This window comes from Triturus cristatus, chromosome 11, assembly GCF_964204655.1.
Source record: "Triturus cristatus chromosome 11, aTriCri1.1, whole genome shotgun sequence".
NCBI classification, from domain to species: domain Eukaryota; kingdom Metazoa; phylum Chordata; class Amphibia; order Caudata; family Salamandridae; genus Triturus; species Triturus cristatus.
In genome coordinates this window covers 824,093,717-824,114,131 of record NC_140594.1, presented here as the reverse complement: position 1 = coordinate 824,114,131, position 20,415 = coordinate 824,093,717, and the positions used below count along the sequence as shown (strand labels likewise).

Here is a 20,415-nt window from a genome sequence, read left to right as displayed (position 1 = left end):
TCCGGGGTCAGCAGGAATACATATATCTACCTGTCCGAGCGCTGACGTGTTCTGCGGTTGTTCCTTTGAGGTTGTTACATCCTTAAACGATAAGGAGTGTGTATCAGAATAATCCCAGCCAAGGTCCCCGACCTCCATCGACCTCCGTTTCAGGTTACTTTTTTTCTTCTCAGAGAGTCTCTTAGCTCTCCTGGGTAGTTTCTTTCCCCCACCCTCTTGCTGACTGTAATGACTTGTAGATGTATCACCATCTCGTTCTACGTCGGAGATCGAACTAGAGGCCGAGTTGTCTGAATTGTCAGAGTCTACAGTGTCTTCGTTTAACGAGTAGTAGTTCTCTAAGGGTCTGGCGAGAGAGATCCTGTTTCCTGAGCACCCCCCCTAGGTATGTGCTTTCCTTCCGGGATAGGGTGTAGCGGTAGCATCGTGTTTTTACTGCCAGCGATATTATGATAAGTGGGGGATTCTAACATTCCACTCGGAGTCTTGCATGGAGCAGCCATATCAGGACTAGGGCTTTTAACTATAGCTTCTGTAATGTTTGTATATACTTCTGGCAAACCCATGACAGTTGTCTCACCACTGGACCCCCATGAGTGCCGCTCATCTCTGGCCTCCGTCTGAATGTCAGTAGCGATAGTATTGGGGCTGGGAGGGTCTATACCAGGTATTCCGGAGTTGGCTACATTAGCTATATTGCTATCATTCATAGGAGAAGTTGTAGCAGTCAAACCATCCGTAACTATGTCTTTTAGATGAGTTATGTTTTTTGCAGAGACAGGTATGTCTTTAGATGGAAACAAACTAGTGATAGCAAGCTGTTTTTTATTTGAGTCCGCAGTTAGAGAATTTTTAGATAAGGGGTTTTTAATCGTTTCTTTTTTCCCCCATTCTTACCACTATTTGCAAGCTTCCTATCGGTTTCAGTCCTCTTGTTTGCTTCTGTGGGTACGGATCCAGGGATTGCCGGTGTCTGGGCTAGGGAGCGCGTCTTGCTCCGAGCACCGCGGGCCGCCATCCGACCCGTAGAATGTGTGGAGTGAGCAATGAGAGTCCCAGCGTCTGCGTTGCCTAGCTGCCACGCTCCAGCGTCGGGATTCCCGTAGCCGGCAACTGCCGTCAGCAGAAGCCGAGGCTTTCCCAGCGCCTCGCTCGATCCGAAATTTTTAACAAGCAGTTTCTGCACCATCCATTTGGGGGAGACCCGCCCAGGCCTCTCTCGCGAACCCCCCAAATCGTCAGAACCATGGAGAGTTAAGGTAGGGGGAACCTCAGAGGGGGGGGTCTCAGATCATTGAGTTCAAAGGGGAACGCTGCGGGGGTGGATATCAGGGAAACTCGCTACGGCGCCATCTTGCCTCCTCTTCACGACCCATTTTTACATTTCCCACATACTTTACCACATGAAGACTCTGCAGTTGAGTGTATATCTCCTGTTCATCCCAGCTGTCACTAGTCTTTTCATATCCCTATCAGATCCCAGCCTTTGATCCCCTCCAGCTTTGAAACATCTGATATGCTATGCCCCACTCATATGTGACTCTCCTAGGTTAATTAATTTCCTTTTCCATCCATTTAATACAAACAAACCTCTAAACCCATATGACTGGCCAGTCTTCTCAGAAAGCTTGAGTGTGCCGCATCAAAGGCTGCGGGTCAAACCCGAGCATTTGACGCAGAACCATGGAGAGATTCAGCACCCAGATCCGCAACAGCTGAACCTGGCTATCTGGCTCCTGAAGTCCTAGAGTTTGGCTACCTAAACCTGCCACCTGACTGTATGGACATCATTAAGGAGGCCAGGAGACCCACTACCAGAGCTTGCTATGCAGCAAAATGGAAGAGGTTCGTCATTTATTGCAATAATAATGACATTAACCCGCTAGACGCATCCATCCAAAACATTATTTGTTACCTATTACACCTATACCGATGCAATCTGGCGTACACCTCTATACGTGTCCATTTGACCGCAATATCAGCCTATCTGCAAACCAGGCAGCACCTTTCTCTATTCAGAGTGCCTGCCATCAAAGCATTCTTGGAAGGACTCAAACGAGTCATTCCACCTAGCCACCCACCAGCCCCAATGTGGAACCACAACTTGGTCCTCACACGCCTGATGGGTCCACCCTTTGAACCTCTGCACTCATGCGAGATTCAATTCCTTACCTGGAAAGTAGCTTTCCTAGTAGCGATCACTTCTTTACGAAGAGTTAGTGAACTCCAGGCACTAACCGTCCAAGAGCCATTTATACAGGTTCACGCCAACAGGTTCGTACTACGTACCAACCCCAAATTCATGCCCAAGGTGGTATCGCAGTTCCACATGAATCAAACTATTGAACTGCCTGTTTTCTTCCAAAACCCACAAACTGTCGCAGAGAGGGCACTCCATACACTAGATGTAAAAAGGGCCCTCATGTATTATATCGACAGGACCAAACACTTTAGGAAAACAAAACAACTTTTCGTTGCCTTTGCCCCACACCACAAAGGTAACGCTATCTCCAAAGCAGGTATAGCCAGATGGATCGTTAAATGTATTCAAATTTGCTATCAAAAGGCTAAACGCACATTAACGATTCCCCCACAAGCCCACTCAACACGTAAGTTAGGGGCCTCCATGGCTTTTCTAGGAAACATTCCCCTGCATGACATATGTAGAGCAGCCACCTGGTCCACTACACACACATTTACCAAACACTATTGTGTAGATGTGCAATCAAAACAGCAGGCAGCTGTAGGACAGGCTGTTCTCAAAACTCTTTTTCAGACCGCTGCAGCTGGCACTGGTAGCCGCCACTAATAGAGGGCACTGCTATGTATTCTATGCACAGATATGAATTCAGCAGCCCACATGCCTCGAACTGAATATGCTACTTACCAGTATGCATCTGTTCTTGGCATGTAGGGCTGCTGACATTCATATCGCCCTCCCTCCTCCCCGGCGCCTGTCGCAGCTGCAGCTCTCAGAATTACTGTAAGCATGGTCATCACTTTCTGTATCTACTCCATCACTGCCACAATGGCGAAAAACAATCTGAGGATGGAGAGGATGCCCATGCGCACTGTAGTCCAGGGGAGGAGTCACCTATCCCAGGATACTTCGAAGACTCTTCCAGAACAACAACGTGCAAACATCCGGACCCAACACTAGGCGGCGATCTATGCACAGATATGAATGTCAGCAGCCCTACATGCCAAGAACAGATGCATTCTGGTAAGTAGCATATTCATTACTTAACGCTGTTGAAATTATTCTATAACGCCCTGAGGTTCCTCAGCTGTTCATCTTGTTCAAAAGGTTTAGTAGAAACTCTCACAGATCAATGTGAATTTGGCCTTTAACCACCCTAATAGTCCAATAGGCAATATTTTGCCCAAATCCCTAAACTCTACATTCAACAGAGAGATGGGTCAGCACAATGAGCAGTCTTCTCTTGATTTGCTCTGTGTATAAGGGTTACGTTCACCATGTTGAAGTCCTCCAGGAAGGATGCCTCGCCCCTAGTGGTTTCATATACATCCATATCATATCTGACCAACCAAACTGTTTTATAAACAATTCCACAGGGAGTGCATTATCACACAAAGACATTCTGTTCAGCATCTGCTGGTGGGTTTTTGCACTGTCCTACTGGGCATCCAACCCCTCTGTCTCTCCTTGTCTTATAACATTGGGAGAACCACTTCCACCATAAACTGATCTAGGAAAACATTGTCTTTATCTGCTCTGGTAGCCTAAGGTACCCTTGGCAATTCCTTAAGCTTTGGAGTTATCATCTGATTACCAAAGACGTTGCTTCCAATGCAGTCTCTAACCCAACCCGCCCATCTACTTTCTTCATCTACATTTCTCAATAATACAATTGCCTTGTCTGCCTTATCGTCCACCTCAGGCAGTTGCTTCTTGAGTTCCTTAGAAAAGAGTCCAAGCATCACCAGATAACAAAGTACTGTATTCTTCCCTCTTAATTTTGAGTAATACATTAATCTAAATATTGTATTTATTTCAGGTTGTCCCTCTAAAGAATCACCAGTTCTTGTTTTAGGGTCCTAGTAGCGTAGGTACAAGCCGACCACACTGCTTCCTCTCTGGAAATGACCAGTCCAAGGATAGCCAATTTAAAAAGATTTTGATGCGCCAGCTAGAAGTTCCAACATTTACTGCTTCTGAAGACCCCAGGCATTCATCCCGCTGGCAGTGTAGTTTTCTCCCACCCCTGGGCTCCATATCCATCCAGGACGGGCTGAGAACCACAACCGGCCCTGGCAAAGTGCTCGGCCGCCCTCCCCCCTCCGGGGGGGGGGGGTTGGGTGTGCCGCCGAGCTCTGTGCCAGGGCCGGTTTTCGGCAGATTTTGTTACAGGGCCGATTTTGCAACCAAAACCGTCCCCCACCCGTGCGGCCCACCGGTGGATTGCCCGGTGCCTGCTACGGCCTGTCCGGCCCTGTATCCATCACCAAAGGAGTATGGTTCAAGATACCCTTTTTCCAGGTTCAATCTGGTGAGGCATAGACTAAACATTGGCACGTAATCTAGGGGTATATTTATTAAGAAATCGCACAGCGCAGCGAGTCACCTTGCTGCGCTGCGAAATTGGGAAAAGGCAGGAATGCAATATACTTATAATTATACGGTGCATTGCTGTCATTTCCCAGCGCTAGCACACAATGTGCTGCCTATCACCAATGCAGGTACCCTTGCACCATGCTGCAATGGTGCCTGCCGTGTAATCAGGATTGTTTTTGTGCAGGAAGGGGCACCTGAGGCATTATTCTGCAGCACACATGGAGGAAAAAACAAGAAGAAATAAAGATATTTCTCCTTGTTACCCCTCTCCTGGGGATGTGTAGCATTTTGATACTTTCAAAGGTCTACCAGTAATGGTAAATCTGGGGATGAGCCAAAATCCATTGGTGGTTCATGGAGATACCCACGCTCCACCCATGGAACACCTCCCTGGGGCAGAGTAACGCAACACAGCAATTAGCGATACGTTGCACTACTCTAGATTTATCAAGTCACGCAGGGGCATGCAAGATGCCTATCGTCTTTCAGCTATTGGCTTGAAACTTTGTCGACTAAGAGGAGTACATTCTCCCATCTCATACTATTTCCTACCAAGGGTATATATTTCTGCTTCCAATGGAATGGTTGCTTCCTCCCACCATTCCTCTTTCATCTGTGTCGCTCCTCATTCCTCCTGCATCTCTGATTTGTTCCACCCGCTCCTTCCCTCTTTCCCATGGATGTCTTTCCATGTTATTCCTCCCTCCACCACTCCCTCTTTTCCGTTTGTTGCTTTGTTACTGCTGCATCTCCTTCTCCCTTTCACCCTTCCCTCTTTTCCATGTGTGTGACTCCTTGTTTTTCCTGTTTGCTTCATAATCCTCATGCATCTTCCTCTCGTTTTTCACTCACTTCCTATTTTCCCTGTGGTTCACTTCTTTTTTCCCCCACCCATCACTGCCTTCTAGGATCTTCTCTTCAGTGCCGCCAGGAAAAAAGCCGACTGTAATAAAGCCTCAGTTGCCTTCATTGCAATTCGGTTTTGAGTATATGTGAAATTAATTTTGGGTGGCTATGGGGCCTTCATAATAGTGCTTTCATTTCTATGCTGTAGAAAGAAACAAAAGACAATAATTAAGGCTTCCTTACCATCTGCCCATCATTTCATGCAGAAATAAAAACAGTACTGTAATGAAGGCTAGGGGGCTTTCAATATAGTTTGGGTTTGTTTGTGGCTTTAATGTGCTACTGCTGTGTTTTAATGCCTAAGCACATTAAACCCAGACCTGTTGGCTCTAACAATGCTTCTTCTGTTTACATCTCCATTTTTCTCAAGCATCAGAAATTCCTGCAGTGTCCTTACCAATAAAGCCCTTGCTTTCTCAAGCACCATTTGTCACAGCTGGAGGAGCATTTAAAATGAAAGTACCAGAACCTTCTGACCGGTCCACATTCCCGTTGCTGGCCCAAACAGCACAGGACGTCAATAGGAAGGCAAAAGACACACAATTGATGGATGGAATGCAGAACAAATCAAAATATTCACCCCCAGTCAAGAGATCTGGGTTAAATCCATCCTTCTTTTGTTCACCATGCCACCCCAGTTTAGACCTAGCCATATACAAATCAGTCTTGACCCTGTGCCTCATGGGAACGGTCCAGCCCAAACTGCCAAGCCAGGTCCTCCCTGGACAGGAAACAAGCATCCTAGGACCGGTTTCGGGGTTCACCCCTCTTCAGCTAGGATAGCTTGATTCCAGTGGCACAGTGAGCCCAGGACCCACGTCTGGACATACCTGGCGCACTTAGGGTGAGAAAGCAAAAGACACACAATTGATGGACGGAATGCAGAACAAATCAAAACATTCATCCCCAGTCAAGAGATCTGGGTTAAATCCATCATTCTTTTGCTCACCATGCCACCCCAGTTTAGACCTGGCCATATGCAAATCAGTCAAGGCACCAAATTTCCTACGTAAAACTAGGATTGGGCGGTAAACTCTGCTCTTCCGGCGAAGTATACAGAGATTTGCCCACTCCGCACTTAGCTTGGAGCGCAGAGTTTCTGAAAAACTCTGCCAACCTCCGCATGGCAGAGTTTGTTTCTTGAGCAAAGATCTCCTACATTAATTTGGCGAGTGAGAAAATCGAGCGCTAGACCTACGCCGGGTGAGATTTCTCAACGCAGGCAGTCGCATCAGGTCACTACCACTTTCGTTGAGAAAGCTGCCGCTCACGTTGAGGAAGCTGCAGCTCGAGTAGAAACTCTACTTCATGGGCAGAAAGAAGTAGTGCTCTCTCAGGTGTCGTGTGGTGCTGTTTGCAGACAAGCTCCCGGCACTAAAAATCAGCTCGAGCAGTGCGACATACCGAACTATGCCACTCAGAGAACTCTGCAGAATCTTGCAGAGTTTTTAGGTAATTTCGCAGAGAGAAACTCTACGAGTCCTGTCCACCCCTATGTAAAACCAACCTTGGGAATAACCAGCTTGTGCCAGTTGTTTGTATTTTCATCTACTAAAGAAACTAGGCTCAATACTGTGCAAGAACATTTTTACAAAAAGAGAACTAACCCCAAACAACCTCCAATGTATGCAAAACCATGTTCGTTGTGTCCCCCACATAAACCCTTTGCACATTCAGTGTTATATTAAAGCCCATCCTTACCATTTCAAGTGCTGAGGGATCTGATAGTAATATCCTTCTCTTGATATTCTCTCAACCATTTGTCTTACCAGTGGTAGGTCCTGGAGGTGCCTATCACCTACAACAGCTACATCTCCACGCTTGAATTCAGGAATTTTCAGACACAGGAGCCAGTACTGCATGGTGTGTGCAGTGTAGCCACAAATCTGGGTGTGTGGCCAGTCACTCCAGTATTCAGTCAGATTGTGTTGATGTGTCATAAGTGTTGGAGTGAATACTCCATTTCCACAATGTCTCACAAAGCAATTTTTTGAGCTGGCTCGGTCGAGCTTGAGGCAATCGGTCAGGCCGGTGCTTAATTTGAGCCAGTGGTTTCCGGTGCTCAGCACTGGCTCTTAATTATCAACACTGGAGCTTTTCATGAGCATATTCTTTTACTGGGAGATTACGTGATTTGCCCAGAATTACAGGATGTTGAGCCAACCCGAGACTCGAGCCTGGTTCCCCGGCTCCGAAGTCGGCAACTCTGGCCATTATCCACTTTCTTGGTTAGTAGTTGGTTCTGTTTTAGGCAGCGCTAACAAGAGAAATGGGCTGGTGCATGCTGCCTCCTGATGAGAGCCCCAGCACTTATTTTATTTTTACGAATTAACCACCGGGTCAGGCCCCACTGCCACAGTAGAGTTCCCCATGTTGTTTTTGTCTGCCTCTCCTCGAAACAACCACAATTCTTTTTTGTTGCCATTCAATTAATCAATCAATCAGGTGTTTGTTAAGCGCGACTACTCACCTGTAAGGGTCTCAAGGCACTGGGGGGGGCGGGGTCGCATTCTTCATCCCTTAATAAGCCTCACCTCATAAAGTGAATTTGTTCACCCTGATATAACTCAAAGTTAGTATTAGCTTTCTTATCTTTGCAGTCTGAAAATAAAGCACTATCTCTAGGAAATATCATGTTAAATGTATTTACTTTGCGCCCTGCAGGCACATAATGAAGGCTCTCAACTCTGAAAATACCATCATGATATGCCCCAGGCCTGGACTGGCGTCAGTAGGCACCGGGTGTTTTCCCCGTGGGATGGAGGGAGAGGGCAATGGTGACCCATGCACACAGGAAAGGGAGTTGGGAAGTGGCGGGATGACAGAGTGAAAAGAAGACTCCGCAACCGATGGAGAGTAGAAGAGACAATATGGATGGGCCAAGCAATATCAGAAGTCAGGCATAGAAGAGAACAAGTGGCAATTGCAGGAGAATGGGGCTGAAATAGAGGGCTAATTCTGTCCAGGGGTGTAGCTGCTTGTGGTGAAGCAGGAGCAGTGGCACTGGGGACCACTCCTCTCATCAAGCCGGAAGGGGATGGGCTCTCAAGGCACAGGCTCCCCACCCAAGCGGCCTCATTTGCCGCTCACACAGTGCATTGGAGCCTGTGGTATGTCTGTTTGGCTGGCCTAAGACTTATAAGTGCACAATCAATCAATCAATCAAGGAAATTTGTAGAGCGCACTACTCACCCGTGAGGGTCTCAAGGTGTTTGGGGGAGAGGGGTGCTGCTACTGCTCGAATAGCCAGGTCTTGAGTAGCCTCCTGAAGGTTAGTAGGTCTTGGGTCTGCCGTAGGCAGATGGGGAGGGTGTTCCAGGTCTTGGTGGCGAGGTAGGAGACTAAGACTTATAAGTGCACACTGCTCCTCCCTGCCATGCCTGGCCCCACCCCACCCAATTCTCATTGTAAGGCTCAGACAGCATAAATAAAATGATAAAACATTGTGTTATCATCGTTTTTTTATCAGCTGCTGGCACTGGTCTGTGGGATGGTGCTCCTCCACCATTACAGAGGAGTTGCCCCTTAGAGTACTGTTAAGTCATGAACCTATTAAAGGGAAGGGTAGAGATAAGAGAGAGAGCCCTCTGATGAACCAGACACTCACAAAAATGAAGGGTGCAGGGGGAAAAGAGGGTGAGGGAGAGAGCACTGGTAAGCCGTTTATAAGGGAAAGGAAGGTGATGGGGTGGAGCATAGGAGGAGCGGTAGAAACAAACCAAGGGTAAGATGCACATTGGAAGAAGGAGAGGATAAAATCAGAAGTTGGCTGAGGATTCGAAGGAGAACATTGGTGAGTGTGATATTTCTTGAAGTGAACAGGGAGCGCAAAGGTACTAAGGCATCAAGAGAATGTGTATGGAGGAGGGATAAAGGCCAGATAAAGACCAGAAGTAGTATCAATGTGTATGCACTCCTTGAATGAAGAAGCTTTCTTAAAACACAAATATTTTCATTTTAACTAGTGCACCATCCCGTTGGCTGTTAGTTTCCAGTTCAGTGTTTTTGTCTGACTTGCATTTAATAATTTCACATTAGAACAGCTTCAAAGCACAAAGTTAATGATAAAAAATATGACCTTAAAATTGACTTCTGGTGTGTATCTGGGGAAAACCTATGGTAAGGGGCTCGGAGAGCATGAGATTACGGCTCTTCCGCCTGAGTTAGTAACGTGGTACCCTTCCCAGAGTCTATCATAGTTTTTCCTATGGCCCAGTTTCTCTAACTTGCACTTATCAAATCTCATAAGGATCTCTCTAACCCTCTGCATATGAGCCCTTCACTCTTCAAAATCAAACTCCTCAATTGATCTAATGATAGGTTGTCAAGGTCTATACCGAACCCCTTTGAATCTACCATTACAATATGTAGGTGATGCTGCGTTCAAGCTGTTCCAGCCTCTGCCTTTCCAAAGACAGAGACTGGAAAAGGAGAACTCTCTACCACTCGAGAGGGAGAGGTTGAGATCAGCTTGCCAGAAACAAGAGGTAAGGAGGTGGAAGAGAGGAATGCGCCATATTCCTGGTGTGTGGAACACTTAGAAGAACCTGACTTCAGCGGCTGCTCCTCCGCTAAGGCGGAGAAATGTCACCCCACTGCAAGCTGAATACAACAAACATTTACCATGCAATCGGTCTCGCCTTTGAGACCTTATATGTATTTAGCTATGTAGCACATTAGCCTGGGTGCTGAAACATCTACTGTTCTTTAATATGGAGGGAAAGAAAGCACCAAACTGCTTGACTAGCGAAGTATGGGAACACATGGAGAGAAATATTGCCTTTCAGCTGGAAATGGTATAGTCCAAAGCTCTGTTTTTAATATAAAATCAGGGCCTCGGTGTTCATATCACTGAAAATACAAGTTTGAAAAAAACATTATTGTCTATGGGTGCCTGTGGAAGACACTTTCTGTGGACTGGAATCTACAGAATGCTAAAGTGATTCTGTTTTTTTCCTTATTTCTCCTCGTGTTTTCCCCATTCTATGCGTAGAAAGAGGAAAACACCTCTCGTGATTGTTTTTGTGCAGGAAGGTGTCCCTTCCTACACAAAAACAATCACCCCTACAACGCAGACACCCTTGCACGATGGCGCTATGTTGGTACATGGCAGCCCATTGTGCGCCAGCGCAGGGGAAAAGGACAGTAATACACCGTATGTTATAGATACCACGCATTCCTGCCCTTTTCTTTTGACGCAGGGCAGCGCAGAAAGATTCCTTGCCCTGCACTAACCTCGTAAATGAGGCCCTTTATGTATGAACCTGGGGTAGTGCGAGAGCTACACAAACTGGTTCTAGCATGCAGTATTGGAGAACCTGGAAATGAGATCCATGTCTGTGTGTAGTATTACTTTCTGCTATGCTATGAAAGTGCTTCTATTTGTCTAAGACACGTACTTTGTTTGACAATATATTATTGTCTTTGTTGGTTGACTGTTGGGTTCTGAGTTCCCGCTACCTACACTAAACCCCTGCTCGCCCTCGCAACCGTCAGAGTCAAGGGTGGAAAGGGTGTACTTGGCACAGTTTGCAGTCGTGTTAGGACCGACCCCAGTACACTAAAGACAAACGACCCCAACCACTTTGGTTGTGACCCTGTAGCCCCTGTCTGCCCTGTGGCCCGCCAAATGGGGTCTAACAAACCTAGTACTGTAACCACATATAGGAAAGTTAATGTGGCCAGACTACAAGAAAAGAAAAAAAACAAGCCCATGTACGGTTGAAATGAATGAAATCTAAAACTGTGTATTTGATGTTTCTCAACTGAATGTTTTCAGACAGATATCCAACGTGACCATTTACCAATATAACGATTATAAAAATATTAATCAGTTGTAGCTTGTCCCCCAGAAATGTATTAACATTTATATATTTCTTTCTCACTTCTATTTGCTTCTGTCCTCAAGGAAAAAGCCTTCCGAAGAAGAAGAAGTATATGGGTGTGCGAATGCTTCAGCTCTCCACCAAGTAAGGTTTTTGCACGTGTGTGTGTTTGTGTGTGTGTCTGGGTGTGTATGTGTCTGTGTGTATGTGTGTGTGTGTGTCTGTGTGCGTATGTATGTGTGTGTGTGTTTGAGTGTGTGTGTGTCTGCGTGTATGTGTGTGTGTTTGTGTGTATGTGTGTCTGTCTGTGTCTGTGTGTGTTAGTAACAATAAATATGTCCAAAAAATATAGCTCGATATTTTACTCCTAAAAGTAGGAGATTTTGACTAGAAGCCAACATTTGAAATATGGATTATGCGGGGATTAGGTGCAGATATTAATATTGCTCGGGTATTCATGGAAATCTCTCAAATTGCTGAATGGAGAAAATATCCATAGGGAGTTATATTTAGGTTTCACCAGCTCCTCAACTCCCTTGACGTGTGTGTGCTTCTTAAAGCCACCCTTAATAGAACACCTGCCTGCATGTATAAAACCTCCACCCCCGCACTTCATGGCCTCAGAGCTTTCAGGCTCCTTTTCAGGGCAAACCCTTCCACTCCATGTCCATTATGAAGCACACAGGCGTTCTTTGTTACAGGCCGCCAAATATGTGCTCATTGTTGCTGGAGAAATCTAATCCTCGCCAATACCTTTCATTCTTGCTGTACTGCCACATTATGTGACAAAGGGCCCCTGTCAACTAGAGATTTTGGGTTTATGCCATTATGAAAAGCCTGGTAAGTTTAAACCCAAGACCTTTTGCTCTAATTTCCCACCAGTAATTATATTTTTTCTATAAAACAACACTACCAGCTCGTTTTTCTTTCTCTGAAAAATATATGTTTGCATACCACAACACTAATCCTCTATGGGTCCCGGAGTAGCGTGCTACTCGCCGAAAAAGCGCTTCGACGCCTCGTTAGGGGTAGTAAGCGCTATACAAATGCAATTACAATACAATACAATACAATACCAAATGCAAAACAGAAAATTGGTTATAGGAGTGATTATCAGTCAGTGGTCACAAAGCATTCTTATTTATGCGTTGCTTACAAATTCGGACACTGGAAGCATATTTATGAAACATTGTAGTTGACACAACAAATAAAATGATTTCTTTCGTGAAAAAATTGGCGTGAATAATAATAAATAAATAAATAAATAATCGGTTGCTTTGAAACTAATATTTAATCGATACAACCGTTTATTTGGCAATGGAGCTGTAGCTTATTGTGGCCATCGCCCCATATCCCGTTCCATTGCACACAGAGTGGAGAGGTGGAGAAGCAGACGTGGGACAAAGCAAAAGGAAAGCCAAAGGGAACACATAGGGGATCACAGGGAAGGACAAAGATAGGGACAGGAGAGTGATGCAGAGCGGGGAGTAGGAATGGGCCCAGACACTTGTTAGGTGGGACACAAGAAGGGGTAAGATACAGAGTAGGAAATGACATAGGGCCTCATATATGCAGCCCCTTGCAGTCTCCTTTTGTGGCGCAGGAGCCTGCTCCGTATTTACGAGGCAGCACTAAGCCACTTTTTTTGGCTTAATGCGGCCTCGTAAATATCGCTCCCTTTAACACAGTTTTCTGTGTTAAAGGGGCGCAGAATGGGTGTTGCTGGGGGTGTTCCTGGCAGCATCCATGGTTTTTCGACACTGCCCCAGATTTACGAGAAATCGTAGATCTGAGGCAGCGCCAAAAACGTATGCCTCCCCATGGGAGGTGTAAGGGAGGCACAACGAGGAGAAATATCTTTATTTATCCTAGTTCTTCTTTTTCCTATGTGTGCTGCATTCTGCAGCAAACATAGGAAGAGGAAAAGCCTCCTATGATTGTTTTTGTGCAAGAAGGTTTTCTTTCCTACACAAAAATAATCATCCCCGCAACGCAGGCACCCTAGCACAATGGTGCAAAGGTGCCTGCGTTGGCGCACGGCAGCCCATTGTTCACCGGCACAGGGGAAATGGACAGGAGTGCGCCGTATCTGATAGATACTGCTCATTCCTGCCCCTTTCTTTTGCTGTAGGGCAGCACATTAGGAAGGCCTGCTGCACTGCCTTACTACAAAACCTCATAATTGAAGCCCATATTGTTTAGCGTTACTTGGGGGAGGGAACACAAGGCCAGGAGAGATATAAAGCAAAAAGTAGAGGACACACAATGGATGGCACAGCATAGGGGAGTGGGCACAATGGGATCTTCCTGCAGACTTGAAATGACGGTCTAGCCAAAGTAAAGCATGTCCGAAGTGTACCATCCTAACCCTAGAGGCCTGTCTTACTACAGCAACCTCGTATTTGTCTTTCTTGGACCTTGCTCGAAGAGATGATCCTGCATGCATTGCTTTTCTGAGCTCAAACAAGCCACTTAATTTAAAACATTCCACATGTATGTGTGTCTGGTTCCAGAGTTTTGAAAAACAGAACTCACAAGGATATTACAATGAGTACACTTTGTAGTTTCTCCTGACACAGAAACAAATACAATGTAAAAGTAATTGTAATTATGAAGTTGCATAGCACATTGGTGTATTGTGGAATTTGAGATCTTTTCCCATTCAAGTCAGCAGTCCACACTATACTATACATTAAATATATCAGGTACTGTAGTGTGCAAATTGTATAGTGAAATACCTTTAGGCCCTTAAAAGTGTGTGCTTGTCATGTCTTGCACTGTGTGTGGCATAAACTTTGGAAACAAATGCTCTACCCAGGCTTGGGGAAGCACCTAGTGCTGCTGGCTGCAAGCATGCATATAGAAATATGTGCACACAGGGCTTTAAGTTGGATGAAAAAAGTGGGAGTCTGGAAAAGGAATGTGGCTTAAACATGTAAACAAAATTTCTGTGATTACCATAGTGTTCCACAAGACCAGTATTTTGGTTCCTCTCTGAGCTTTCTGATATTGCATCCAGATATGTAACGCAACAAGTGATATACACTTAAAACCAGCCCAGACTATTGGCTTTGTCAATGGGTGTTAGCTGTTTCAGATAAATGAGTAACAATAATGATTTTTATGTAAATAATGAATATTGAAAAACTTTCAATTCTGAAATTGTGAGACTGTGAATTAAATATTACTGAGGCCTGTGGAAGGAATATTGATCTTCAGAATGTTTTAGTCATGCCTGTTATGGGCACTGTATGTTAGACATGTCTGCCCTCTTTCTCTCCACACCTCATCCATCTGCATATCTTACACCTCATCACTTTACAGTTAAACACCCTCTTTTCACTCTCTTCTGAAAGCACTTTCTCGCATACCGGTCACTCACTTCAGCAGCCCAAATAACACAAAGCGCACTCACTGACCATGTAAGCATCTGTAAGCACTGCATTTTCTTTTACTTCCACTTCATAAAAAATGTGTCAACTGTGTACCTCTTTCACACATATTAACACAGAATTGCAATTGCAATTAGAATATGTGTCCATTGCTCTGGGCACTCTGCAGAGAGGCCAAGGATTGGATGACCATGTATTCTGAATACCTTTTGGACCTACTGGACGGGCACTGTGAGATCATAGCCTTTATAAAGACTTGGCTACGATTCATTTCAGACTATGTTTTAAATAAGGGTAATACGTTACACTTAAAAACACACAACATCCTGGAAATAGGGAACGCTCCAATGGGATGCAAAATGAAGTAAACATGAAATGTAAATAGGAGTTAAATCTCTAATTACCTAAAGAATTTTCAAGATCACTCTTCAGAAATCATCAGTGTTTTTGCAAGTAAACAGCACACTAGGTAACGTAAATTGAGATAATGCAGTAGCAAGGCGCAAAGGCAAGCTCCAGAGACAGTGATTTAGGCTAGGTTAATGCTAGGCCATGTTCGTTCTACCCTTCTGTTCAAAGTAGCAGCAACAGGTGTTGTACAATTAGACTACACACCGCTGTGACTATGGAAGCAAACACAACAAGATGACAGCTGTAGTGCTAAAACTTTTCAACCACTCAACCTCAGTCAAGAGATCTGGGTTTAATCCATCATTCTGTTTCTCACTAACCCACCCCAGTTTAGACCCAGCCATATTCAAATTAGTCTTGAAGTCTACGGCGGTCTTTTTGTAAAGTGTGGAACGGGACTTGAGGCTGCTTTGGTAAGTAAGTAACTGTCCAACTACTCCTTATTGCCCCCCCTGACCATCTCCCTGTCGAAATTTGTCATCAAACTCAGGTCGAAGTAGCTAAGCACAACTCTTTCAAACTTTTCAAACGTTTGTAATCTTTACAGTTACCAGTGCTTCTTTGCACTTTGTACTAAGCAGCTTAGATCTACATTTTACCTAAAAATCTAAATCTCGGGAACCCTCTGGTGGATTTTGCTTATCTTGGTGTCTAAAAATTCATAAAAATATAATCTATTTTTATAAAGTCGTGTTTGATTTCTTTTGTGTTGTGAGACTTTCCTATTTCATTGTTTGGTGATTCTAAATGCTTTACACTAGTTCCTTTGGTTAAGCCTTGCTGCTCGAAGCCACAGCTACTCAGGGATGAGCTAGAGGTTTTACAAACGAGCCTGACCGGACTCAAGATGGTTTTGTGAGTGCATTACATGGTAAGGTCGCGCAACCATACTATATAATACACCACAATCCTCACAGTGATGTATATATTCTTTATTTGTAATTAAGTTCTGTCATTTTCCGATTTATACATGCCATGTTTTGTAAAACCTCAATGTTTCATTATTTGTGAAGTGCTTTAACACTGAAAATTTGACTGAATATTTTCAAAGAAATATATACATGTTCTGCACACGGTTTTAAATCAATGTGTGGTTGAATTAAGGATTAATGACTGGCAAGAGGGGACGTCCTTTTTTCATGTCGATTGCACTTGTACCCTCCTCCATGAGCCTAAACAGGATCAAACCTCGTCCTATGTAACACATTCTACTGAGGGCATCTTGCAGTGTGAGGCGGTTTGAACAATTTAGACAGGGCTGATTTTGGTTTCCGGTCTGGGCCAATCCCAAGATTAGTGAACCAGGGGGCATGTGTATCAAGCCCTTTTCCCGTTCGCAAATGGGCCGATTCTCAGAATCGGCCCGTTTGCGAACGGGAAAAGGCCTTTTGGGATGTATCGTCCCAAAAGGGCATCGCAAATTAGAGAATCGCAAATTTGCGATTCTCTATTTTGCGATTGCATTTAAGGAATTGCAAATTGCGATTCCTTAAATGCAATGTAACAAGCACCCAAGTTGTGCGATTTCTCCTTAAGAAATCGCAAATTACCACCAACTTCAAGTTGGTGGTAATTTGCGATTTCTTTGAAAGATGCACGTTTTGGCATTTTTCAAAGTGCCATGTGGCGCACATACATGCCCTTAGGGCATGTATGTGTGCCACATGCGCACACATGCTCAATTCAGGGGTGCATCAGGGCGTCCTTATGACACCCTTGCACCCTTGAAATTATTCTCAATTTGCGATTCTCTAATTGCGAATCGCTAATTGAGAATGTCTTCCCATTCATTCCTATGGGCCTCCTGGCACCATAGGAATGAATGGGAAGATATTCCTTAATTGCAATTTGCAATTTGCTAATCGCAATTAAGGAATGCCAAGGAATCGCTACCAATTTGTGAATTTTTACTTACATCTCGTTTGCGATTCCCAAATAGCGATTCTCAAAAAATCGCTATTTGAAAATCGCAAATAGAGAATTTGATACATTTGCCCCCAGGTGCGTAAGGTTTCAGAAGGTTGAAGAAAGTAGCTAACCCCACCCTTGTCAGACTTCAGCATTTGACTTTCACAGAACGCTTAAGACACGCTTAAGATGCGTCCAATATTGGTCAGTTTTTGCCCGCAAACGAAGCATTCTAATTGGCTGATCTGCACTTTATAATCTGGTAATCAAAAAGGACAAGATTGGGGGGGAGGAGCCAAGATGGCGACCGGGATGGCAGCGTAGGCTCCCGGCTCCGTGAATCTCCGCATCCCGCACAGATATCCTGCATGAGATCCTCAGCCTGCGCTACGTGCCCGTGTTGGTGATTGAGAGCGGCAACCGATCGTGTGATCCTGAAGCTTCTAGCGGCGGTACCGCCCGAGAAATGTTCATTTGAAGTTTGCGGCCTGTGCAGCCCTGGAGCCGGGACCTCGGGTGGACAACATGGCCGGGCGGCAGTTCAACAACAGCGGCCATTGGTGACCGGGTGGAGTCGGAATACCGAAGCGGCGCGAATATTGGCCTGAATCTCGCTGTGGTCGCTCCTATCACCGAGAATAGCGTGACGGGTGCATACCCGGGGTGACGATTCCAGGGGTTATCGGCGATCGCCTGGACCCTCGCCAGTGAACTGATTGGACGCGGCCTGTGGCTCGTCCCGATTTGCGCGGGCTGCTCCCGGTTTTCGCAGACACTGGCCCAGGGGGAGAACGACTGTCACCTGTGACCACACACTGGATACACTTTTTGCCTGCCTCCGGACCCTTGTTTGCAGTGACATGGAACTTGATGCGCTTGTGCCTGAGACCCGGTCCCCATCTGGGGTGGCCCTGCCCTGCGGCCATCTTGATAGGATGGACTCTATCATCCTGTACACTGGGTCGCAGCAAGATTGGGAGTGTGTGGCGCAGAGGAGCGTAGCGGAGCGAGCGCGGGGGGCCGTGCTGGGGTACGGTGACCTTCTCGATGCTCTCGGAGCCCTTCATTCCACCCTGGTTCACGGCGCCCGGGTTTTGGGGAGGAAGCTTGATGGTATTGCGTCAGCGTCGGAACAATTGCGGTCGGCCTGTCCCCAGGTACATAAGGCTCTGTCTCACCTTTCACAGGAGGAAAGTACCGTGACCGCCTCTGTGAATAAGGGACAGATGGAAACTTTGGACACTGTGGCAGCGTGTGGTCGGCTGGCTGTGGGGTCGGTCTGTTCCGGAGGTTTTGGACTTGAGCGGAAGGTGGTGACTTTGTCCCACGCGCGGCCTCCGGCGATCCAGGCAATCTTCACGCAACGGTCGCCTGCTCTGGCTGATTCCTCCTTCCTGGACCTCGTGTGCGGCGCAGGCCCTGGGGCAGTACTGGGAAAGGTGATCTTCCATGACGATGACTGTGTTGGTGTTCCGAAACGTCCTCCCCACATGTGTGTGTCCCTTCCTGGTCTTCTTTGGACGCTCCTCTTCCTTGTAACCTTGGACATTATAATGGGTCGATGGGTATGCATTGGTGGATTCGCAAAGAGTGGCCAAGGATAAGGCTGATCCTTCAGAGGTTGTCATTTAATAGGCGGGCGGGCTTGGGGGTTGTGTGCTTTCACGATGTAACTAATAGTGTAGTCGGTGAATAATGCTCCCCATTTCTCTTAGATATGGCCGAACTTTTGCTGTTTACTGTTTGCGTTGGGGAGGAAGATATTGTGCGGGAGGGAGAAGCCGGGGGCATGGTTGAAGGCCCTCCTCCAGTTTATTATTACTCTCTCCCCTTTTCTGTTAGGGGGGGTTTCCTCTCTTTCCCCTTTTTCTCTGTTTCTTCTATATTTCGGGTCTGGTTCTGGGGCGACAGGCACGCTGCGGGGGGGGGGGGCCGTAGTCATCTGCAGAGGTGCAGGGTGGGGGGTTGGGGGAGGGGCTTCTATAGTCCTTTACTTTGTTTCTATGGCCTTCTTTTTCTTCTCTTATTCTTCTTTGTCTTTCTTTTCTGGGGTCAGTGCGGTAGGTTTCCTTCGTGGCCAATCATTGTTTTTCATTTGTGCCCCATTTCCGTGGGGTTTTGTGGGTCCTAGGGCAGGAGACTGCAGGCGCAAACGGCTCGTGATATCCCTCCACATCCTGAACCTCCTGTTTCAGCGCCATTGACTTGATAGATTGCTATTTATTGTTGACGTTCACTATTCTGCCTGCCATTTTTCGCTGCTGAGAACTTGATTGGCACCTGATCCTTCTATCCTTTATTGTAAAATGAAAACCTTTTATATCCTGGTTTCCCTCTTGGGCTGTTCAGTGGATAAGAGAATACTAGCATGGAGAATCTGCTTCCCGAGGTGCTGCATGTGATTAGAATCTGCTTGCTGTTACTTTCACTGCTTAGCGGCCGGCCCCGAGGGTTGTAGGCCCATACTTGTCTTTATTTGCAATGTCAATAAAGGTTTTTCAAAAAAAAAAAAAAAAGGACAAGATTTTTATATTCAACACAGAGGTTCATTTCAAATAGAAAACTGAAAGATAATTATATTGTATTATGGGATTTAAGATTGTAAATGTGTCTCTATTTTTTACAGTCTCATCCGTGAACTTAAAATTCGTGATAAGGATTTCCCCGACGTGAACTCTGGTGTTTATGTATTTGAAGTGATCCCAGGAACTGCGGCAGCGGGGTAAGGACGTGAGGGAAAACATATATTTAACAAGTTCACAAACTCTTTTGTGCTTCATAACGTTTAAGAGTAAACTAATGATTTTACCATTCACTGCTAATACATTTACTGGCACATGCGTCAAGCTAGGATTTTGCGAGTCCTTGTTTGCGAATATTAAGGATTCGCAATTAAGGACTCGCAAAATCCTATGCATGTAGGAATTGCTATAATAATAGCGATTCCTACACATTCCTTATTTGCGACTCGCCAATTGCAAGTCGCAAATAAGGAATAGCTTCCCCTTCATTCCTATGGGCCTGCAGGCCCATAGGAATGGATAAGAAATTGCGCATGAAATTTCAGGGTGCAAGGGTGTTAAAAGGACACCCTGTTGCACCCCTGAAATTGACCTGTGCACATATGTTGCGCACAAACAGGGCATGTGTGTGTGCGCAACATGAAACTTTGAAAAATGCACAAAAGTGCATTTTTCAAAGGTTTTGCAAATTACCATGAAGTTCAACTTCATGGTAATTTGCGCTCCCTATTAGCGAAATCGCTAATTGTATTACTTTAATGCATTGCATTTAAGGAATCTCAATTTGCGATTCCTTAAATGCAATCGCAATTTAAGTAATCGCAATTTAGAGATTACTTAAATTGCGATTTTTGCATTTGGGATGATGCATCCCA

The 20,415-nt window shown here is 45.5% G+C and overlaps 1 protein-coding gene across 1 annotated transcript in view; it reads left to right on the top strand.

Annotated features, from left to right (window-relative positions):
- Positions 1 to 20,415, top strand: part of HTRA4 (HtrA serine peptidase 4) — a 438,816-nt gene that overhangs the window by 389,297 nt on the left and 29,104 nt on the right. Inside the window, exons 7-8 of the mRNA XM_085634576.1 lie at positions 11,391 to 11,451; positions 19,645 to 19,740. Coding sequence (XP_085490702.1) covers positions 11,391 to 11,451; positions 19,645 to 19,740 — 157 coding nt within the window. The remainder of the gene's footprint in view (positions 1 to 11,390; positions 11,452 to 19,644; positions 19,741 to 20,415) is intronic.